Source organism: Dama dama, chromosome 18 (assembly GCF_033118175.1).
Source record: "Dama dama isolate Ldn47 chromosome 18, ASM3311817v1, whole genome shotgun sequence".
Taxonomy (NCBI): domain Eukaryota; kingdom Metazoa; phylum Chordata; class Mammalia; order Artiodactyla; family Cervidae; genus Dama; species Dama dama.
In genome coordinates this window covers 96,669,458-96,687,378 of record NC_083698.1, presented here as the reverse complement: position 1 = coordinate 96,687,378, position 17,921 = coordinate 96,669,458, and the positions used below count along the sequence as shown (strand labels likewise).

Sequence of the window (17,921 nt, the reverse complement as noted above, 5' to 3'; positions counted from 1 at the left end):
CATCTCTCCGGCCACCCGACGCCTCAGGGCGGAGTTCAGGTGCGGCCGTGGCAGGTGCTCCGGATTTCGGAAAAGGCCAGAGGGGCGGGAGGGCGCGGGTGTGCAGCGGGGAGGGTGAGGGGAGGTGGAGGGAGGTGGCCTCTGATTGGTCGGGGAGGGGGAGTGGAGGCACGGAGTTTCCCACAATGCCCCGGTGCGGGGCCGCCGCGGATGGATGCTGCGGGAAGGGGCTGCCATTTGCCGCCCCTGCCAGCGGCGTGCGGACCTGCTCGCTCTCCTGCGGTGGCAGTAGCCGTCAGCGCCGTCCGCCGGCCCGGCCTCTGCAGCGGCGGCGCCTCGGCTCCCTCCGCGGCCGCCGGAGCGGTCGCCATGAACCCCAGCTCCTCGGCGGGAGAGGAGAAGGGGGCGACGGGCGGCAGCAGCAGCAGCGGAAGCGGCGCCGGGAGCTGCTGCCTGGGCGCCGAGGGCGGCGCGGACCCGAGGGGCGCGGGGGCAGCGGCGGCCGCTGCCCTGGAAGAGCCCGGGGCCGCCGGCCCGAAAGAGAAGGACGAGGCACTGGAGGAGAAGCTGCGGAACTTAACTTTCCGGAAGCAGGTCTCTTACAGGTAGGCGCGCGAGCCTGGGCAACCGGGAGGCAGGTGCCTCTGCGGGGCGCGAGACCGGCTCTACGCCCTCGGAGAGGCGCTTCTTCGGACTGGGGGCATCTCTCGCGCGCGCTCTTTCTGTCTCTCTCTCTCTGCTTCTTCCTCCCCGTTCTGGGCTGTGTGTTCACTTCCCATCCCATCTTTCTGGGCTGGAGGGAAGCTACGTCTGCCAGGTTTCCCCTCCGGAACTGGAGAGAAGACTGGTTCCCTGAGGTCAGAACAACAATAAAAATGCGTCTGTGTGTGTGTGTGTGTGTGTGTGTGTGTGTGTGTGTGTGTGTGTGAGGGGGTGCACACACAGGTGCTGGCTTTCTTGAGAGAGGTCCTCGAAGTTGTCCCTAAGCCTGGGTCATCTTCACCCACTCCCCCTTCATTCCTGATTTCACTGAGTGAACCTTTGGCACAGAGTTGATACTTGAGATCACAGACGGGCAGAAAAGAACAGCGCTCTACACTGGAGAGAAATCCTTATGGAAGTTGGCCTTGCTGCGTTGAGAATCTCTGTACGTACGCAACTGGTTCCCATTGGGGGGGAGGGTCACATGTACACGTACTCTCTCCCTCTCTCTCGGGTGTGCCCAGAAGGACGACCTGGGGAGCCTGTTGGTACGCAAGGGGTGAGGGCAAGAATGGGGCCATGCTTGTGCCCAGCATGGGTGTGTATTTGCAAGACAAGGACAGTGTGGAATAAATGCCCCCCAAATGATGCTTTAAAAGACTACCCCACATTGTGTCAGGAGTCACAGATAAGAAAGGAGGATTCAGTAAGTTCTGTTCTCTGCCCTTCGCACTCCCCCACCCCAGCTAAGAATAAAGATACTGATAGGTTTGGAGAGTTTGGGAGACTACCCTTACTGCTTGTTAATCTTAAAAGTTGAGGTGATAAACAAGCATAGAATTGCAAAGATGTTCACTTGCTCGGGCTCGGAGTATTTCTTGAAAAGAAAGCAAGGGACCCTCCTCATTTTGAGTTAGCAGTCCTCTCCAGAAACCCATATAAAGTACTAAGGCTGTTACACCATGTGCTGTTATGTAAGCAAAAGCAGATGACAGAGGTGTGTGGGTTTGTGAGGATGTGTGTTGTATTTCTGGGGGCATGTGTGTGAATCACCAGGATCCCCACGGGCATCGCCTGGACTGGAGGACCCGGTCACTAGGGCATGTGCTCTGTCTAAGTATTTAGTCCTTGCAACTCCAAAACCATCTTCCTGGGGAAAGTGTTGCTCCCCTGTCCCTCAAGGGCATTTTGTTCACTGTGCATTGAGGGAGTTTCCCACCTGACTTGCTCTTTTAGTTTCTCACGTAGATCAGGACAAAATGGATCTTTCTCTTGATATTTTTGGTTTCTAAAAATAGACAAGTGGTGGAGAGTGAGGCACCTCTGAGGAGGTAGGCTAGGACACAGGCAGTTCTACTTTCTAGCTAGGATGGTTTTTCTGGCCCTGAGGGGACCAGGGACTGCATTCAGTCTAATTTAGGAATTGTGAGTTGGAGGCTGTGGGGTGGTTGATTACATGAAACATATTGTGTGTCTGGGCTCCTGGGCCCAGAATCATTCCTGTGTCATTGGTATTCATCATCTGACTCCTCCTGGGTTGCAAAGCCAGAGTTTGCAAGGGAAATCATTTCAGCTTGCCTCTTGGCAGGAGTCATTCCCTGAGCCTCTCTCTCTTGGAGAAGAGTATTGTGTGGGACTGTGGCTTTCTGGGTTGCATGCTCACACATACATGTGTATGGGTGTTCACAGGCAAACACAGACGTAGACCCAGACAGTGTTTTTTTCTGTAGGGAAAGAATAAGACTGCATCTGCCTTACAGTCCACAGAAGTGGCTTCTGCCTTGTAAACATCATTTTTCCTTTTAAATAAAGCTTCACAGTCTCCAATTCAGGAAGCCTCCTGTATCAGCATCACCTCAGGAGGCTGCTTAAAGATGCCCACCACCCCACACTTTCAAAATCAAACTCTCCGTGGGTGGGCATTTTTAATAGGCTCCTCAGGTGATGTGTACACACACTAATATCTGAAGACTGCTGCTTTGTGTTCCCCCCTCTACCAGAGGCAAGCAATTGATCTTTAAACTCATAATCCATGCTCAGCCAAACATGGCTTGCAGTCCCAAAACCAGAGGAAAGACAGAGAAGGGTAGGTGTTTCATCAGCATGTGTTTGTGCTGGTAACCTGGAGAGTGTCTCTATTTTGATGATGAGGAGGATTTTTTTTTTTTTTTTTTTAGATACATGGTGAATGGGTGGTGAATGGTGTACCTATTCATCACGGAAGCCATTTATATTGGACTCAGAATGGCAACCCATTCCAGTATTCTTGCCTGGAGAATCCCAGGGACAGGGGAGCCTGGTGGGCTGCCGTCTATGGGGTCGCACAGAGTTGGACATGACTGAAGCGACTTAGCAGCAGCAGCAGATGTAGCTAGGCCTGGCCATTTCACTGGTGGGTTGATGAATGGTCTGTAAGAAAAGAGACTTTGACTGAAGTTGAGCATTGGCTCCTCACTGAGGACCAACCACATCACCTCACTTCTGGGGGGGAGGGACCCAAGGACGGTGACTGGAGAAAGATAATGGATGGGGGTCAAGAACACCTCACAGAATGGAATCTAAGTGAAAGGGTTGAGTTAGGGTGTGGAATATGGCCACGGTGTTAGGGGGATCAGTTGAGGTGGAGAAGAAGGGATTTGCAGGTGGTCAAAAATAAATATCTTTTGAAGAACATGGATGTTTACAGAATGACATGACAGGAGAGAAGAAGGGGGCTAGGGGAGAGGGTGTGTGTGTGTGCGTGTGTGTAGGGGGTCTCATCTGCTCCTTCTGTTGCTAAGGAACATATACGCTAGGGTTTAAAAATACATGAGGAGTGGGTGGGCATATGCAATGACTCCTGTCTTTTTAGGAACCAGAGCCCTTTGCAAAAAACCTTTAAATAACCATTTCTGGAGGCAGATTATTCATTTTGCTTGACTTTTACTTTGTTAAGTAAAATAAACTCCTTTCTATACCCCTCGATTTCCCCTCATTATCTTCTCTTTCTTTTTTTGGGAACCTTTTTTCCCATGAGAATTTTTCCTTTATTTCACATTCTGCTCCCCTAGAGCAAATAGTCTCTGTAGACCATAAAGCTGAAGGCTTTAGAAGGCAGTGCAAGTGAGCTGGTACTTTTCTGTTAAAATTACTACTTCCTTTTTCTTTGCAAATTATGGTGCTGCAACAGATACATATGTGCCAATGACTATATAATGTGTAGGAACTGCTTTTTTAACCACTGTAAGAGTTCCCATTTAAGTCAGTAAAACAACAAAAAAAATCTTGTAGAAACACACAGGGGAGGGGAAGGAGAGGTAGCTGATGTTCACTGTCGGCTGTGTACCAGGAATGGCACTAAATTTGTCCTGTTGTTCAGTCGCTCAGTTGTGTCCAACTCTTTGCGACCCCATGTCAGGCTTCCCTGTCTTTCACTGTCGGCTAGAGTGTGCTCAGACTCTTGTCCACTGAGTCAATGATGCCATCCAACGATCTCATGTTCTGTCTTACTTACTCTTCATGACAGTCATGATGTGATTATTCAGTTCAGTTCAATGGCACTGTCATGTCCAACTTTTTGCAACCTCAGGGACTGCAACATGCCAGGCTTCCCTGTCCATCACCAGCTCCCGGAGCCTACTCAAATTCATGTCTGTCAAGTCAGTTATGCCAGCCAACCATCTCATCCTCTGTCATCCCCTTCTCCTCCTGCCGTCAATCTTTCCCAGCATCAGGGTCTTTTTAAATGAGTCAGTTCTTTTCATCAGGTGGCCAAAGAATTGGAGTTTCAGCTTTAGCATCAGTCCTTCCAGTGAATATTCAGGACTGATTTCCTTTAGGATGGACTGGTTGGATCTCCTTGCAGTCCGAGGGACTCTCAAGAGTCTTCTCCAACACCACAGTTCAAAAGCATCAATTCTTTGGTGCTCAGCTTTCTTTATAGTCCAAGTCTCACATCCATATATGACTACTGGGAAAACCATAGCTTTGACTAGATAGACCTTTTTGGCAAAGCAATGTCTCTGCTTTTTAGTATGCTGCCTAGGTTGGTCAGAGCTTTTCTTCCAAGGAGCAAGCGTCTTTTAATTTCATGGCTGCAGTCGCCATCTGTGGTGATTTTAGAGTCCCCCAAAATAAAGTCTCTCACTATTTCCATTGTTTCTCCATCTATTTGCCATGAAGTGATAGGACTGGATGCCATGATCTTAGTTTTCTGAATGTTGAATTTTAAGCCAACTTCTTCACTCTCCTCTTTCACTTTCATCAAGAGGCTCTTTAGTTCCTCTTCACTTTCTGCAGTAAGGGTGGTGTCATCTGCATCTTTGAGGTTATTGATATTTCTTCCGGCAGTCTTAATTCCAGCTTGTGCTTCATCCAGCCCGGCATTTCGCATGACATACTCTGCATAAAAGTTAAATAATCAGGTGACAATATACAGCCTTGATGTTCTCATTTTCCTATTTGGAGTCAGTCTGTTGTTGATATGATTATGGTTATTTCTATTTTATAAACAAACCTAAGGATTAGAACTTGGGTAGGAGACAGAATTTAAATCCAGATTGGACTCTAAATGGCATTTTCTTTAGACCCCTTCCTTTTCCCCTAAACATTCACTTCTGTTTTGAATGTGTCCCTTGGATGTCTGTGTTCAAATGAATGTAAGCTATTCTTTTACCTCTTTCATAGTATACCACAGGTCATTATTTATTATCTCTTGTATAGTTTATTCTTTGGACTGTGTCCCTTTGGCCATACAATTTTAAGGAACACCTCTACTCTTTCAGAAATAGAAATGAATCTAAATTCACGATCACCAGAAAATACATTGGTTTTGCTTCTGAGAACAAAACCACCTACATGACACCTGCTATCTCTGAAGATCTCCATGTTAAGAGTTTTATATGACTTTTAATAAAATATACACAGGCGTTGTGTAGGTGAACCTTGGTCCAGGGAAGAGGTGGCCTGTCTGTACATCTTTGAGCAGCACAGAATAAATGAGCAAGTGTGATTTTGTTTGTCAGGAGGACTGGGCAGTTACTGTTACTTATGAGATATTAATGCCTATGCTTCAGTTTCTCTATTTATAAACCTGGATGGTGATATCAGACCCTCCTGAAAGGGAATTTGGGGTATGAGATAAAAGTCACAAGGAGTATTTAGCTTCTTATATTATATTGCATGGTAAAAATGGTTCTATTATTCTTTACATGTTGATAAGAAGACAGTATTTCCATTTTGAGTATTGCCCTGCAACACCACATTGTCTTATTAGGAAAGACTGTTGGCGTGTTGAAAGCTGAGTAGGAGAACATGGACCTTGTTTTTCCTTGCATGGGAATGTATAGAGTATGAGGGAAAGTTTTCTTTTCCTGAATATCAATACGTAGCATCCTCCTTTGTAAACCACTTTTATTTATATTATTTATTTTTGTCTGTGCTTCACATACTTGTTTGATATTTAGAGGCTTCTGGATTAGGTAAAACTTTGGTTCTAAGTTACTGTTTCCTTCCTCAACAATTACTTAGGACTTGGCTAAACTTTCTCCATCTGGACATACACTCGGCAAGCTTGCACTTGAACCACTGTCCAGAGTACTTAATCTGCTCTAGCTGATCTTTTCAAGGCTCGGTTTTCACATGGCAGAGTGGTAACACTGGGTCCTGTGGCATCAGGGTCAGATGAAGAAGTGGATGGGAGCTTTGCTGGTGTTTATTTCTGCTCTGGCAATGGCGATGTTGCCTCCTAGGGTCAGATTTAGTTAGACTAGAGCTAATTCTTTGGCACTTGTTACTTTTTAAAAAACTTTTTATTTTACATTGGAGTATAGCCAGTTAACTATGTTGCGATAATTTCAGGACAACAAAAGGAGTCAGCCTTACATATGCATATATCCATTCTTCCCCAATTCCCCTGCTATCCAGGCTGCCACATAACATTGAACAGGGAACACTTTCCTTTCTAATCTGAAAAAATAAGGACTCCTCATGAGGGCCCAGGCTAGCTGCATCTTCCAGACTCTTCTGGGCTGGAATCTGGAATACGCTTTCCTTATGCAACCTTGAGGTGTCCTTGAAGTGGGTTCAGAAGCACTTACCCTGAGACGAGAAGTATCCAAACCGTTTCCTACATGTTGGGCTATGTGACATTTGCTTTCTTACAAAGGTTTGCGTTGGATAACATGGATCCTAATTATTTTTTTCTGAGACCCTATAATGGTAGTTTCAGCACAGTATTTACTGCATTAATATGGAATGTGAATGGGTAGCTCAGGGAAGAAGGTAAGGGGCAGAGTAAAAATCTGTTAGGCTTTTTATGTTTCTTTGAAGTTGAATTTGCTCAAAATCATTATAAAAATGGACTAATTTCAAAGTGTTTGAACTGGCTGTAACTGTTTGAACTTTTGAAATTGTTTGAACTGGTTGGAATGTTATGCCTATTGCAAGGCATAACAGGCCAGCACATTACAGAAGGAGATTAACAGAAGAAAAACTCCCAAGTTAGGTCTGTTTGCAGATAACGCTCCCCAAACTCATCTCTGGCTTGTTCCCCAGACACAGTCCTTGTGAGGCTTGAGCTCAAGAGGGTCCACTTTCTGTGGTTCTCTCCTGTCCTCACATGATGCTTTCAAACATCTGTGTTTAGGGCTGAGTTGTAATTTTCTGTCCTGGGAATTAGACTAGGATTTGAACCTGGCATGTTCTAGCTGACCTTGGGAATGTTATGCCACCCCTTTGAGGCTCATGTGGTTATAGTAATACTTCTCTTAGAAGTTTGTTAGGAGAATTAAATGAGTTATTTTATGGTGAGAACTCAGCACAGTGCCTTGCACAGTGCCTTGTGCAGAGTTAACTTTAAATGTCTGTTTAGGCCCTCATTTTGGTTTATAATGTGTTTACAATATATAGAAAATATCCTGGAAACATGTACATAAACCATCATCATCAGTTACTTTTGGAGAGTAGGATCTTGGTTGGAGAGCCAAGGGGATAATACACTTCTGTGTCATTAGAATTTTTCATATATTTCTTTTGTAATTAAAAATGAAAGAAATATTGAGAAAAAGAAGTCTTACTCTTCCCTGCTCGGTCGTGAGCTCCTTTGAGGACAGAAATTGCACCTTATCCTTGGAATCTCTGAATCCTGTTCTTATTGCTCAGTAGGTGTTGGATAAATATTTATCTAATGAATGAATTTAATTGCCTTCTTTAAATAAGCTACTATGTTATGTGCTCCCTGTCCATCTCAACTGTGGTTTTTACCCTTTCTACTCAGAGAAGCGTCTGCCTTTTTCTCATTTGCACTTTGTCCAGCTTCCCAGGACTGTTTCTGTTAACAGCTTCCCGTGTGCGTACCTGGGCCAGCCATTTAGCCAGCTGTTGGAGGGTGGCAGCTGTTTAAGAGGGTGGCAGAATATCTTGCTTAACCAGCTATTTGCATCTTGTCACAGAAAAGGCCTTAATTTGCCTTCTGAGTAGCACTAATTAGCTCTCTGGCTCTCTGTCTGTCTCATCCTTTTCCAAGGGGCATTATTGATTTTCTCCTTAGGGAATCTTCTGTTGATTTTCCCTTCTCTGAGTAGAACTTAGAAAGATGGTTGCCCCACGTTTTCGGCATCTGCACTGACCATGGTCCAGCCAGCCTGAAGTTACCCCCGTGGTTTCTCTTCTGTGTTACCTTACTCACTCTCTCCTCCCAGCTCTCTGGACTGACTTCGGATGGAAAAGTTATTTTAGGAAGGATTCCTCAATCAACTTTGTGGCTCTAAACTGAACCTCTGTTTTGTTTTTAACGCATTTAATCCCAAAGTCTTTGAGAAAGTACCAGCTACTTTTTATTCACATAACATATAAAGCACCTGAAGAATGGCTGGTGAGTTTTCTAACACCCATAGTGTTCAGAGAGGTGGCATGAGCGCTGTTTGGCTAATTTTAGAAAAAAAAAAAAAAAAAATTAACCCATCAGAGATGTGTGTGTTGGTTGGGTAGAGGTGGGAAGAAGGATCTTTGCAGATTAATTTTAGTTCTTTCCTTCCAGCCCTTTGTGAGTTGTTGAAGTGGAGTGAATGCTGTTTTTTTGTTTGTTTGTTTGTTTGTTTGTTTTTTTTAAAAGGCAACAGCTCTTAGGTAGGGACTTCTGGAGTTCTTGTGCCTAACTTCCATGAGTTTTGCTCCAGTGGAGAATGCTTTTAGGTTTTTCAGACTCATAAATAATGCTCTGATATGGAACAAATTCTGATTTAAGCTATAATATTAATGGTCTGGCTTTTGTTAGATGGAGGGGGAGACATTCAAAGCTTAAAAACAGTGACAGTTAAACTGCAGTCAGCTCTCATTCTTCTTCTTCTTCAGTTTCTTGAGAGTCAGAGTAAAGTAGTGGCTGAGAGCCCTGGCTCTGGAGCCCTACCTCTTTGGTTCAGATCTCTGCCTCTGCCTACTGTGGGACCATGGACAAGTTATTTAACCTCCCTGTGCCTTAGTTTCCCTGTCTAATGGTAATGATAATAGTCTCTACCTTGTGTGACTATTTGAAGGCTAACTGATAATGGTCTCTGTAACAAAGAAAGCAGCGTGAGTATGTTTATTAGGGTGGTATCAGCCGTACTTATATCCAACAAAGGACCAGATTTTGTTTTTTTTCTTCATAATATTGAACATTCATCGAATGTTGATAGCAAGTGATAAAATTATTCAGATGATATGAAAATGAGATTGATTATACACTTTAATTTACAGGTTTTGACATTCAGTGGGGGTAGAGAATATGTCCTTTTTCCTTCACAACTTATTAAAAACTAGTTCACCTTTCCTAGAGGATGTGAAGGCTGCTTCCGAGTGTTCTGGAAATCGGATCAGGCAGAAGGCCAAGGTCGGAGAAGACAGGCGCAGTGAGCAGAATGATCAGGGGGCAGTAGCCCACAGCCCAGCTGCCATCTGGGAGCAGGAAGCCAGCCGTGGAGGGAATGGGGGTCTCAGAGCTTTGTAGTGTCAGGAATAGATATGCAGATAAAGGCAGAGGTGCTAGAAACAGAGTTGTCGCCAGGGACCCCAGGACAGAGGTTATCCATCTTCTGGCCTGACTGGATGATGTCTTCTTTGTGTCTGCAGACAGTAGCTGGCCGCTGTGTCCTGGCAGGGAGAGAAAAAAGCTTCCTAGGGGCAACCTGTCCTGGATTATTTCAGAAATGGAAGGCTCAGCCTTCTGGCACATGCTGTCAGTTATCTCAGGCAGACCAAATAGCAGATTTTATTTTATTTTTTTAACTTTAGAAGATTATTAAATATTTGTTGAGCAAATAAAACTGGCTCAGGATGTTGAGGTAAGTATTGAGGAAGTAAATCCACTTTTTTTTTCTTTGAAAAGCAGTTTAATTGCTTTTGTGCATCTTGAAGATCTTCAGGAAATAGCCAGAAGATAGACTTCTTGCATGGTCCAAAGAACATTTTAAAATGTGTCCTTCTTTTGTATATAAGATGTCAAAATTCTGTGGAAAAATTAATTTTTGTTTCAAAAACACTTGAAAGCAATTTGTTTAAAGATTTTTTAAAAAATTATTTATTTTTAACACCAAAAACATTTCATATTGAGGTATAGCAGGTTAACAATGTTGTGACAGTTTCAGGTGACTCAGCTAAACATATATATGTATCCACTCTTCCCCCAGACTCCTCTCCCATCCACGCTGGCACATAACCTTGAGCAGAGTTCCCCATGCTTTACAATAGGTCTTCGTTGATTATCCATTTTAAATATAGCAGTGTGTGCATAACCTTCCCAAAGTCCTTAACTATCCCTTCCCCCCAGCGACGTAAGTTCGTTTTCTAAGTCTGTGAGTCTCTTTCTATTTTGTAAGCTCATTTATATCATTTCTTTTTAGGTTCCATATATGGGGGATGTCATGTGATATTTCTCCTCTGTGTCTGACTGACTTTACTCAGTATGACACTGTCTAGGTCCGTCCATATTGCTGCAAATGGTGTTATTTCATTCTTTTTAATGGCTGAGTAGTATTCCATTGTATACCTGTACCGCATCTTCTTCAAAGTTTGTTTTTTTTTTTTTAAAGAGCTTCATGTAAGCTTAACTGGAAGCTTTTGGAAAGGGTCCCATGTATCACTTTGAGATAAACTTCTGAAACAGTCTGCAAACTGAAAGAACTGTGTTCTCATCCTTGTCCTTCTGTACATGACCGGGTTTCAGGCTCTCTCAGACAGAGCACTTCCTGTAGAGATTTTTGAGAAGAGAGCCTGATTTAAAACAGTTTCTTCCTTTTAAATTGGCCCCCTCTCAGGCAATAAGCTGTAGTGTATTTTTGGTTTTCTCCAATGGGGGAACACTGTCCTCAGCTTCTGAAGTTAGAAGGAAAGCAGAGGAACGTTGAACCCCAGAAGCTGTAGAAAGTAGTCTTTCCTGGCAGAATGAACACCCAGAGAGCCACCTGCTTTCCCAATGCACCCTGCCTTTCCTTCCAATGACCAAAAAGCAACACATCAGTGTTCTTGTCTTTCCCAGCAACCTCTGATAGACTGTTCCCCAAGTCCGCAGAGGCAGCCTATATACTTCCAAAAGTCTGGTGAAGTGTAGCTAAGAGAAGGAAAAAGCTTTTCTTCATTCAGATTTGGACATGTGTACATGCTCAGTCGTTCAGTCATGTCCGACTCTTTGTGACCCCAACCCACCAGGCTTCTCTGTCCATGGTATTCTCCAGGCAAGGATCCTGGAGAGAATTGCCATTTCCTCCTCCAGGAGATCTTCTCTACCCAGGGATCAAAGCTGTGTCTCCTGCATTGGCAGGTTTTTACCACTGAGCCCTTTGGGAAGCCCTCAAATTTGGACTGCAAGTATTAGTTTATTCACATACCTACTTGTGTGACTATTAATCAGTTCAAGTTACTGATTTTATGAAATGCTTAATCTGTGCCAAAAGCTGCTAAATGTTTTATAATAGTATGTCATTAAACTTTGAATTAAGTAGCCCTGGAGAAGGGAATGGCAATCCACTCCAGTATTCTTGCCTGGAGAATTCCATGGACAGAGGACCCTGGTGGGCTACAGTCCATGGCGTTGCAAAGAGTCAGATACGACTGAGCAAGTAACCCTAATATACTTAAGTAAGGCCTATTATTTTTTCCATTTTACAGATGAAGACATGGGGACTTAGAGTGTAAGCTACTTGCCTAAGGTCACAAAGCCACTTAAATGGCAGAGTTTAGATCTATGCCTGTATTTGCTTATTGCTTCTCTAATACAGTTTTTCAGCCTGGTTCTTTTTCACCTGTTTCCATTTCCCGTGTACAAATAGCCATAGTTCCACCATCTCGTAGCTTATTATACCAAAATCCCCTGAGAGGAGAGAGCTGTGTGTTTCATCTTAGTGTGCACAAGCAGTCTTGACATAGAAGAAGGTCTTAACAAAGGTTGATGGGCTAAGAAAACAAGAATTTCTTTCCTGTTCAAGCATGGACTCAGCTCTGTGAATAGGTCTGTGCTACTGGCAATGTTAAGAAGGCCAAGGTTGAGCTTTCCTTGGTGGTTCTTTTTCAAACTATATGAATTTTGCATTGCATGAATTGAGGGCAAATCCAGTTTCCTGGGGCCAGGAAATGATTTGTAAGGGTTATAGCCTGGAACTCCCTGATTCCACCCCCAGTATAAGATCTTATGAGTTGTAATCAGAGTGGAACTTAAAGGGAGGTGGGTAATACAATACTTGGGGTGAAGAACTTAGGAACAATTCGTGTGTACTTTGTGTGGGCAAAATGGCATACTAGGTACCATTTGATTTTTTTAAAAAAATATCCAAAGAAGAGTCTTTTGCCTTTAACTAAAGGGCCTATTCAGGCTTCAAGTTCTTGCAATACAAGTTTCTCCATAGCAGCATACTTTAGAATTCATAGGTATATCTGTGTGCGTAGTTACAGACCCCTAGAAAGTTCCAAAGGATCAGTTAAAAAACCTGAGTCATTCTTTCACATTTGAAGAAAACCTTCAGAATTTCTTAGCAAAATAAATCTCGAGTTCAAAAATAAACGTCCAAGCTATTTAAAGATTAAAATAGAAGCTTTCTATGAGCCGGTACAGAATTATAACAAGATCTAAGGGATTTTTTTTTTTTCTACAAAAGACAAATTTCTGGATATTTCTTAAATTGTTAATACTGACTACATTTAGGTACATATAATAAAGATGTGTGTGATGCTTTTTTAGAGCTTTACCATTTAAAAACTGCTTTCACATAATTGATCTAATTTTACCTTCCAAACAGGTAGAGCAGGTATTGTTTCCAGAACCCTTGTACAGTTCAGAAAGCAGGCATGGCCATAAGCGCCTGCCCTAAAGCCACGTGCCAGCCACAGGCACTGCCAGGTTCAGCCTGGTTTCTGCATCTGAAGTCCCATGTTCCCTTCCCTTCAGCACCCTGCCTCCTCCCACTGCTCTTTGGAAAGATGGTTCTCAATATTTCCCCCTCGTTAATTTTACTGACTTGATCTCAGTTGTTCATTGTGATGAACAAAGTTGGACTCCACCGCTGGCTAGCATCCCAAATCTGTGTCTCATTGACGAGGACAATGACCTCATTGTCATTCCCATGACTCCCCCTGTTTTAAGTGAAAACCATACAGTGACACCACCAGTGTGATGGTAGACGTTTCATACTCTTCCTCCTGGGGTGGGGGGGAAAGACAGAGAACTCTGCAGGCTCTTCCCTTGCATTAGTTGCTAAGCAGCAGGCATTTCATTGTAAAGGAGATTCGGCTAAAGTAATGACATAGGTATTCCCAGAATAGCATTTCATTTTTACAGCAACTGCATTTCACGTCTCCATATAGCATATGCTCAGTGATTTTCAGAGGAGAAATAGGCGCCTCAACACATTTGTTGAATATAGGAGAAAATTCAGTAGAGCTGATCATCTATTAGCCACACTCCTACATCCTGTGATTAAGAGTGAGCAGCGATTTTAAGGATGAGGAAGCTTGACCACCGAACAGGTATGCTTTTTGAGGCCATATCTGACGTGAACTGATAACGTCTTGATGGAACGCTCTGGAGAGTTGGCAGTTCTGTTATTTGAAGTAATATGGCAGAGAGCAAAATGTGATTGCAGCCAAGGGGTTGGATCTGGGCCAAGATCTCATTGTATTAAGATTTTTGTTGGCAACCCAAGACCCTTAAAATGAAGACAAAAGACAAGTGATGGATAGGTTTTCATTGCTTTAAACTCTGTGCAGTATTTTCTAAATTTTCCACAGCCACCACATATTCTATTTGAGATCAGCATAAATGTTTTTAACTGAAAACATAAAAAAATGAAGGCAAAAAAAAAAGTATTTTACAAAACTAACACATATCCTGGAGAGTATCAGGAAGAAGGGTGGGGGGTAGAGGAAGATATTGAATGACCTGATAAATGTGTGTGTGAAAGGGGAGATTCTGAGTACAAAGTTGGCAGGTGGTCTGTTTCTTCTGGTTGTACTGGCTTTAATTTGGCAGGCTGCATGGTGCACGCGTGGGAGATCATGATCCTGCCTTTTCAGGCACTTCCACCATCTCTGTTGTAGCTCAGACGGTGGAGAAAGTTGTATGTCTCCTGAGCACTGCTTCCTGGGACTTATTAAGGGAGCGAAGTTTTCTGTTTTCTGAGTACACTGCACACCCTTAGTCCCTCTCCCCAGGCCATTTGGGAGAAAGTCCCTTTTTCTGGGAGGAGATGGAATGCCTGGAAGCCGATCTTTAACTTCCAGTAAATTGTCCTCCTATTTGTGGCAGAGTACCTCTTCCAGGAACTAAAAGTCATGTTCGGAAGAAATAACACATGGGTGAATCCACAAATGGTGAACAGTTATTCCCACTGAGGTGCTGGATTCTGTAGCATGGTTGTTTTCAGCATTTCTCCGACAATTAGTGCTTCTCGTATATTTCACTGTGGGCTTCTGACGATTACTCGAAATGGCTTTGGTGAAGCGTCTCTGGTGTTATAGGAACTCCTTATTCACTTGGAAGAATCAAGTCAAGCAGGACTGGGGAGGAGAGGACTAAAATCGTTGACGTCCTGGCCTGGCACTATAGAGAATTCAGATGCTAAGTGTCTCTCAGTAAAGCGTATCTGGGAGGTGCTCAGTGGTGTGCTCTCAGCATTGCTGATAGTGTATCAGTAATAATAACAACTGAAGCTTTACTGTGAGTGCCAAACTGTGCTGAGTGCTTTACCTATTTATTTCAGGTCATTCTTACAGCAGTCTTATGAGGTAGGTGTGATTACTGTTTAGTTTTACAGAAGCAGAAAGTCAGGCACAGAGGAACAGCTCAGGGTCCCACAGCTGATGAACCCTGGATATAAATGCCAAAAGAACTCCCCGGCTAGTGCACGTAAGAACTCCTCTGGGCCAGGGACTTCCCGGTGGTCCAGTGGTTGAGAATCCACCTTTCAGTGCCGGTGACATGCATTTGATCCATGGTGGGCGGAGGGAGGCTAAGATCCACACACCTCGGGTCAACTAGGCCTGTGCTCTGCAACTAGAGAAACCCCTGTGCAGCAAATAGAGGAACCCCCCGAGATGCAGTGAAGATCCAGTGCAACCAGAAAAAAGGAAAGAGTACTCTGGGCTATATCCCAGTGTAAGTGTTTGCCTGTACCCTGATTGCCTGGGGAATTGTCTCGACCCTGCTGTGTGCAGGGGTGTGGGATTGTACATTGCAGTGCCTGGCTCTGAGCCATGGAAACCAGTGAGGTCTTTGGGAGCTGTTGTAGCTTATTCCCCTCACCACCCTGATTCCTCCTTGGGACATGGGGCATGAGCTTGGACACCGGACTCTTCCACATCACCTCTTAAAGGGCTGTCAAAGGAAGTGCCACTTTGTTCATTTCCATCAGTGGCCCCATAGGGCAGTTCCTCCTGCCCTGGTTCCTATCCTTTTCAAGCAGGAATCACCAGCCTTCCTACTGAACTGTGATCTATCCAACATCTTCCCAATGAGGTTCCTTTTTGTTTCCATTAACCAGGGTTGGTTTCTATTGTTTGAAGCTTAAAAAAAAAAAAACAAAAAAAACCCCCAAAAAACCTAACTGACAAAATATCTTTGCAACTGGTCTACCAGCCTCTATTGGCAAGTGTCTTCCATGTCAGAAGTTCTTGGCTACATTAGGGCTATCCCACTGGTCAGATTAATGGGTTTCCCCGGTGGCTCAGTGGTAAAGAATCTGCAGCCGATGCAGGAGACAAGGATTTGATCCCAGGATTGGGAAGATCACCATTCCAGTATTCTTGCCAGGGAACTCCCATGGACAGAGGAGCCTGGTGGGCTACAGTCCAGGGGGGTCGCAAAAGAGTTGGATACAACTTAGCAATTAAACAAGAACAATTGGTTATATCTAATTGTTAGAAAGTTTTGTTATAGAAAAAAACTAAAATATTATCATTTTATGTGTATTTAGCATGAATTAGATACTTTGTGCCTCTGTTTTGATTGTTCTCTTAAATATCCAAACTCTCTGAGTTAGTTATTTCTATTATATGGATGAGGACACTGAATCTTACAGAGAAGAACCAATTTGCTTCAAGTCAGAGAGGTGTTAACTGATGGAATCAGGAATTAGACTCAGTTCGAGGTCACCCAAAGCTCGCATTTTTTCCTATTATACCATGCTGCTTTTGTATTAAGTCCAAAACGGACTCCTTTATTTCTTACTTACTGGTATGACAGTTTTACTTCTGGGAAATAGTCAGGATAATTCTCCCTCTTTTTCTGTATGATAGGTCTTCAAATATTTGAAGTCGGGTATTACATTTTTCTTTAACCTTCTTTCCTTCAGACTAAACCATCTCTACTTTTATTCTTCCTTTATCTTGTATCAAAGATGATTTTCAGTCACCTTCATGGTTCTGGATATTCCTAATTTGGGAGCATACTGGTTTATCCATGGCCTTTTTCATAAGAGTTGAGCAAGTGGGACTTCCCTGGCAGTCCAGTGGTTGAGACTGTATGCTCCCAATGCAGGGGAACTAAGATCCTCCCTGCCACCTGGTGTGGCCAAAAAAAAAGAAGAGAATTGAGCAGTAAACTGGACATGTGGTCTAACCAGGGCCACCACTAGCGAATAGGATGTCTTTGTTAGAGTTAGAAACAGGTCCAAGTCTGAGTGAACAAATGAGCAAGTGAACCTCTTTTACTCCCAAGCTCTGTCGGCCCATGAACTAGGACTTAGCATGTGGTGGGTGGTCCTTTGGCTGGATTTCAGTCTCCGCATGACCCTTCCTGCAGTAAACCATCTGCACAAGTGTAGGTATGGCTTTGGGGGACTTAGTTCCCTTGTTGTGGCCATTGTTTGCCACGAGTATATGGATTAGCCTGGGTGCAGGCCAATTGCTGTAAAACTCATTTCAAAAGCCAAATTTCCAGACTGCCAATTCAACAAATTACTGATGACATTTCCATAGTTTTGCTTAGGTTGCAGACATTTCACTTAAGATTCGTCATTTCAGTTTGGCTAAATGTTTATTTGGCACGTTTTATATTTACTTCAGACACCAGACACTTCTAGAACATTCTCGATTCCTCCTTCTGCCCTCCCTTTATTTCTTTCTTCTTTCCTAAATAAGAGAGGGGAAATTCTCTCTTAACTACTATTTACTGTTATCTCCATTTTTCAGACTTTATGCCTGCACTGCCCTTCTCTGGGCCCTGCTGCTGCTGGACAGATGCCTGTGTCCAGCTCTTCTAAAACTGGCTTAAGCTATTTGTCTGAGAGGTTTAGGTGAGCTTTGTTTTAGTGAGTTGACACAGAGCTGATAAAGAAATCCATCTGTACTTTGGCTAAACCTATATTTGGTGGTCAAGGAGATCGCTTATTTTATCCAGAAGAGAACCTTTGGCTGTTTTAGGTAGGGTTGTTCAATATGGTGGACATGAGCCATGTGTGTCTATCAAGAGAAAATGAATTAAATTTGAAATCCAGTTCCTTGGTCACACTCCCTGCACATTAAGAACTTATTTGCCATGGGTACTAGGACCCACACTATTGGACAGTATGGATGCAGACCATTTTCATCGCTGCAGAAGGTTTTATTGAATGGCACTGTTTTGAGGGATTAGTGTCAAGGCACTAATTTATCAGAAGTACAGAAAAACCTGCAGCTTATCATCCTTAAACAACAACCTTGAATGGCACTTTTCTTGAATTAAGATGTCTAATTCCGTGATTAAGAAATTGCATTTTAGGGGCTTTCCTGGTGACTCG

General features: G+C 43.6%; 1 protein-coding gene across 1 annotated transcript in view; it reads left to right on the top strand.

Annotated features, from left to right (window-relative positions):
* The first annotated feature begins 210 nt into the window (after positions 1-210).
* Positions 211-17,921, top strand: part of DGKI (diacylglycerol kinase iota) — a 492,712-nt gene continuing 475,001 nt past the window's right edge. The window contains exon 1 of the mRNA XM_061165882.1: positions 211-605. Within this exon, the coding sequence (XP_061021865.1) occupies positions 211-605 (395 nt within the window). The remainder of the gene's footprint in view (positions 606-17,921) is intronic.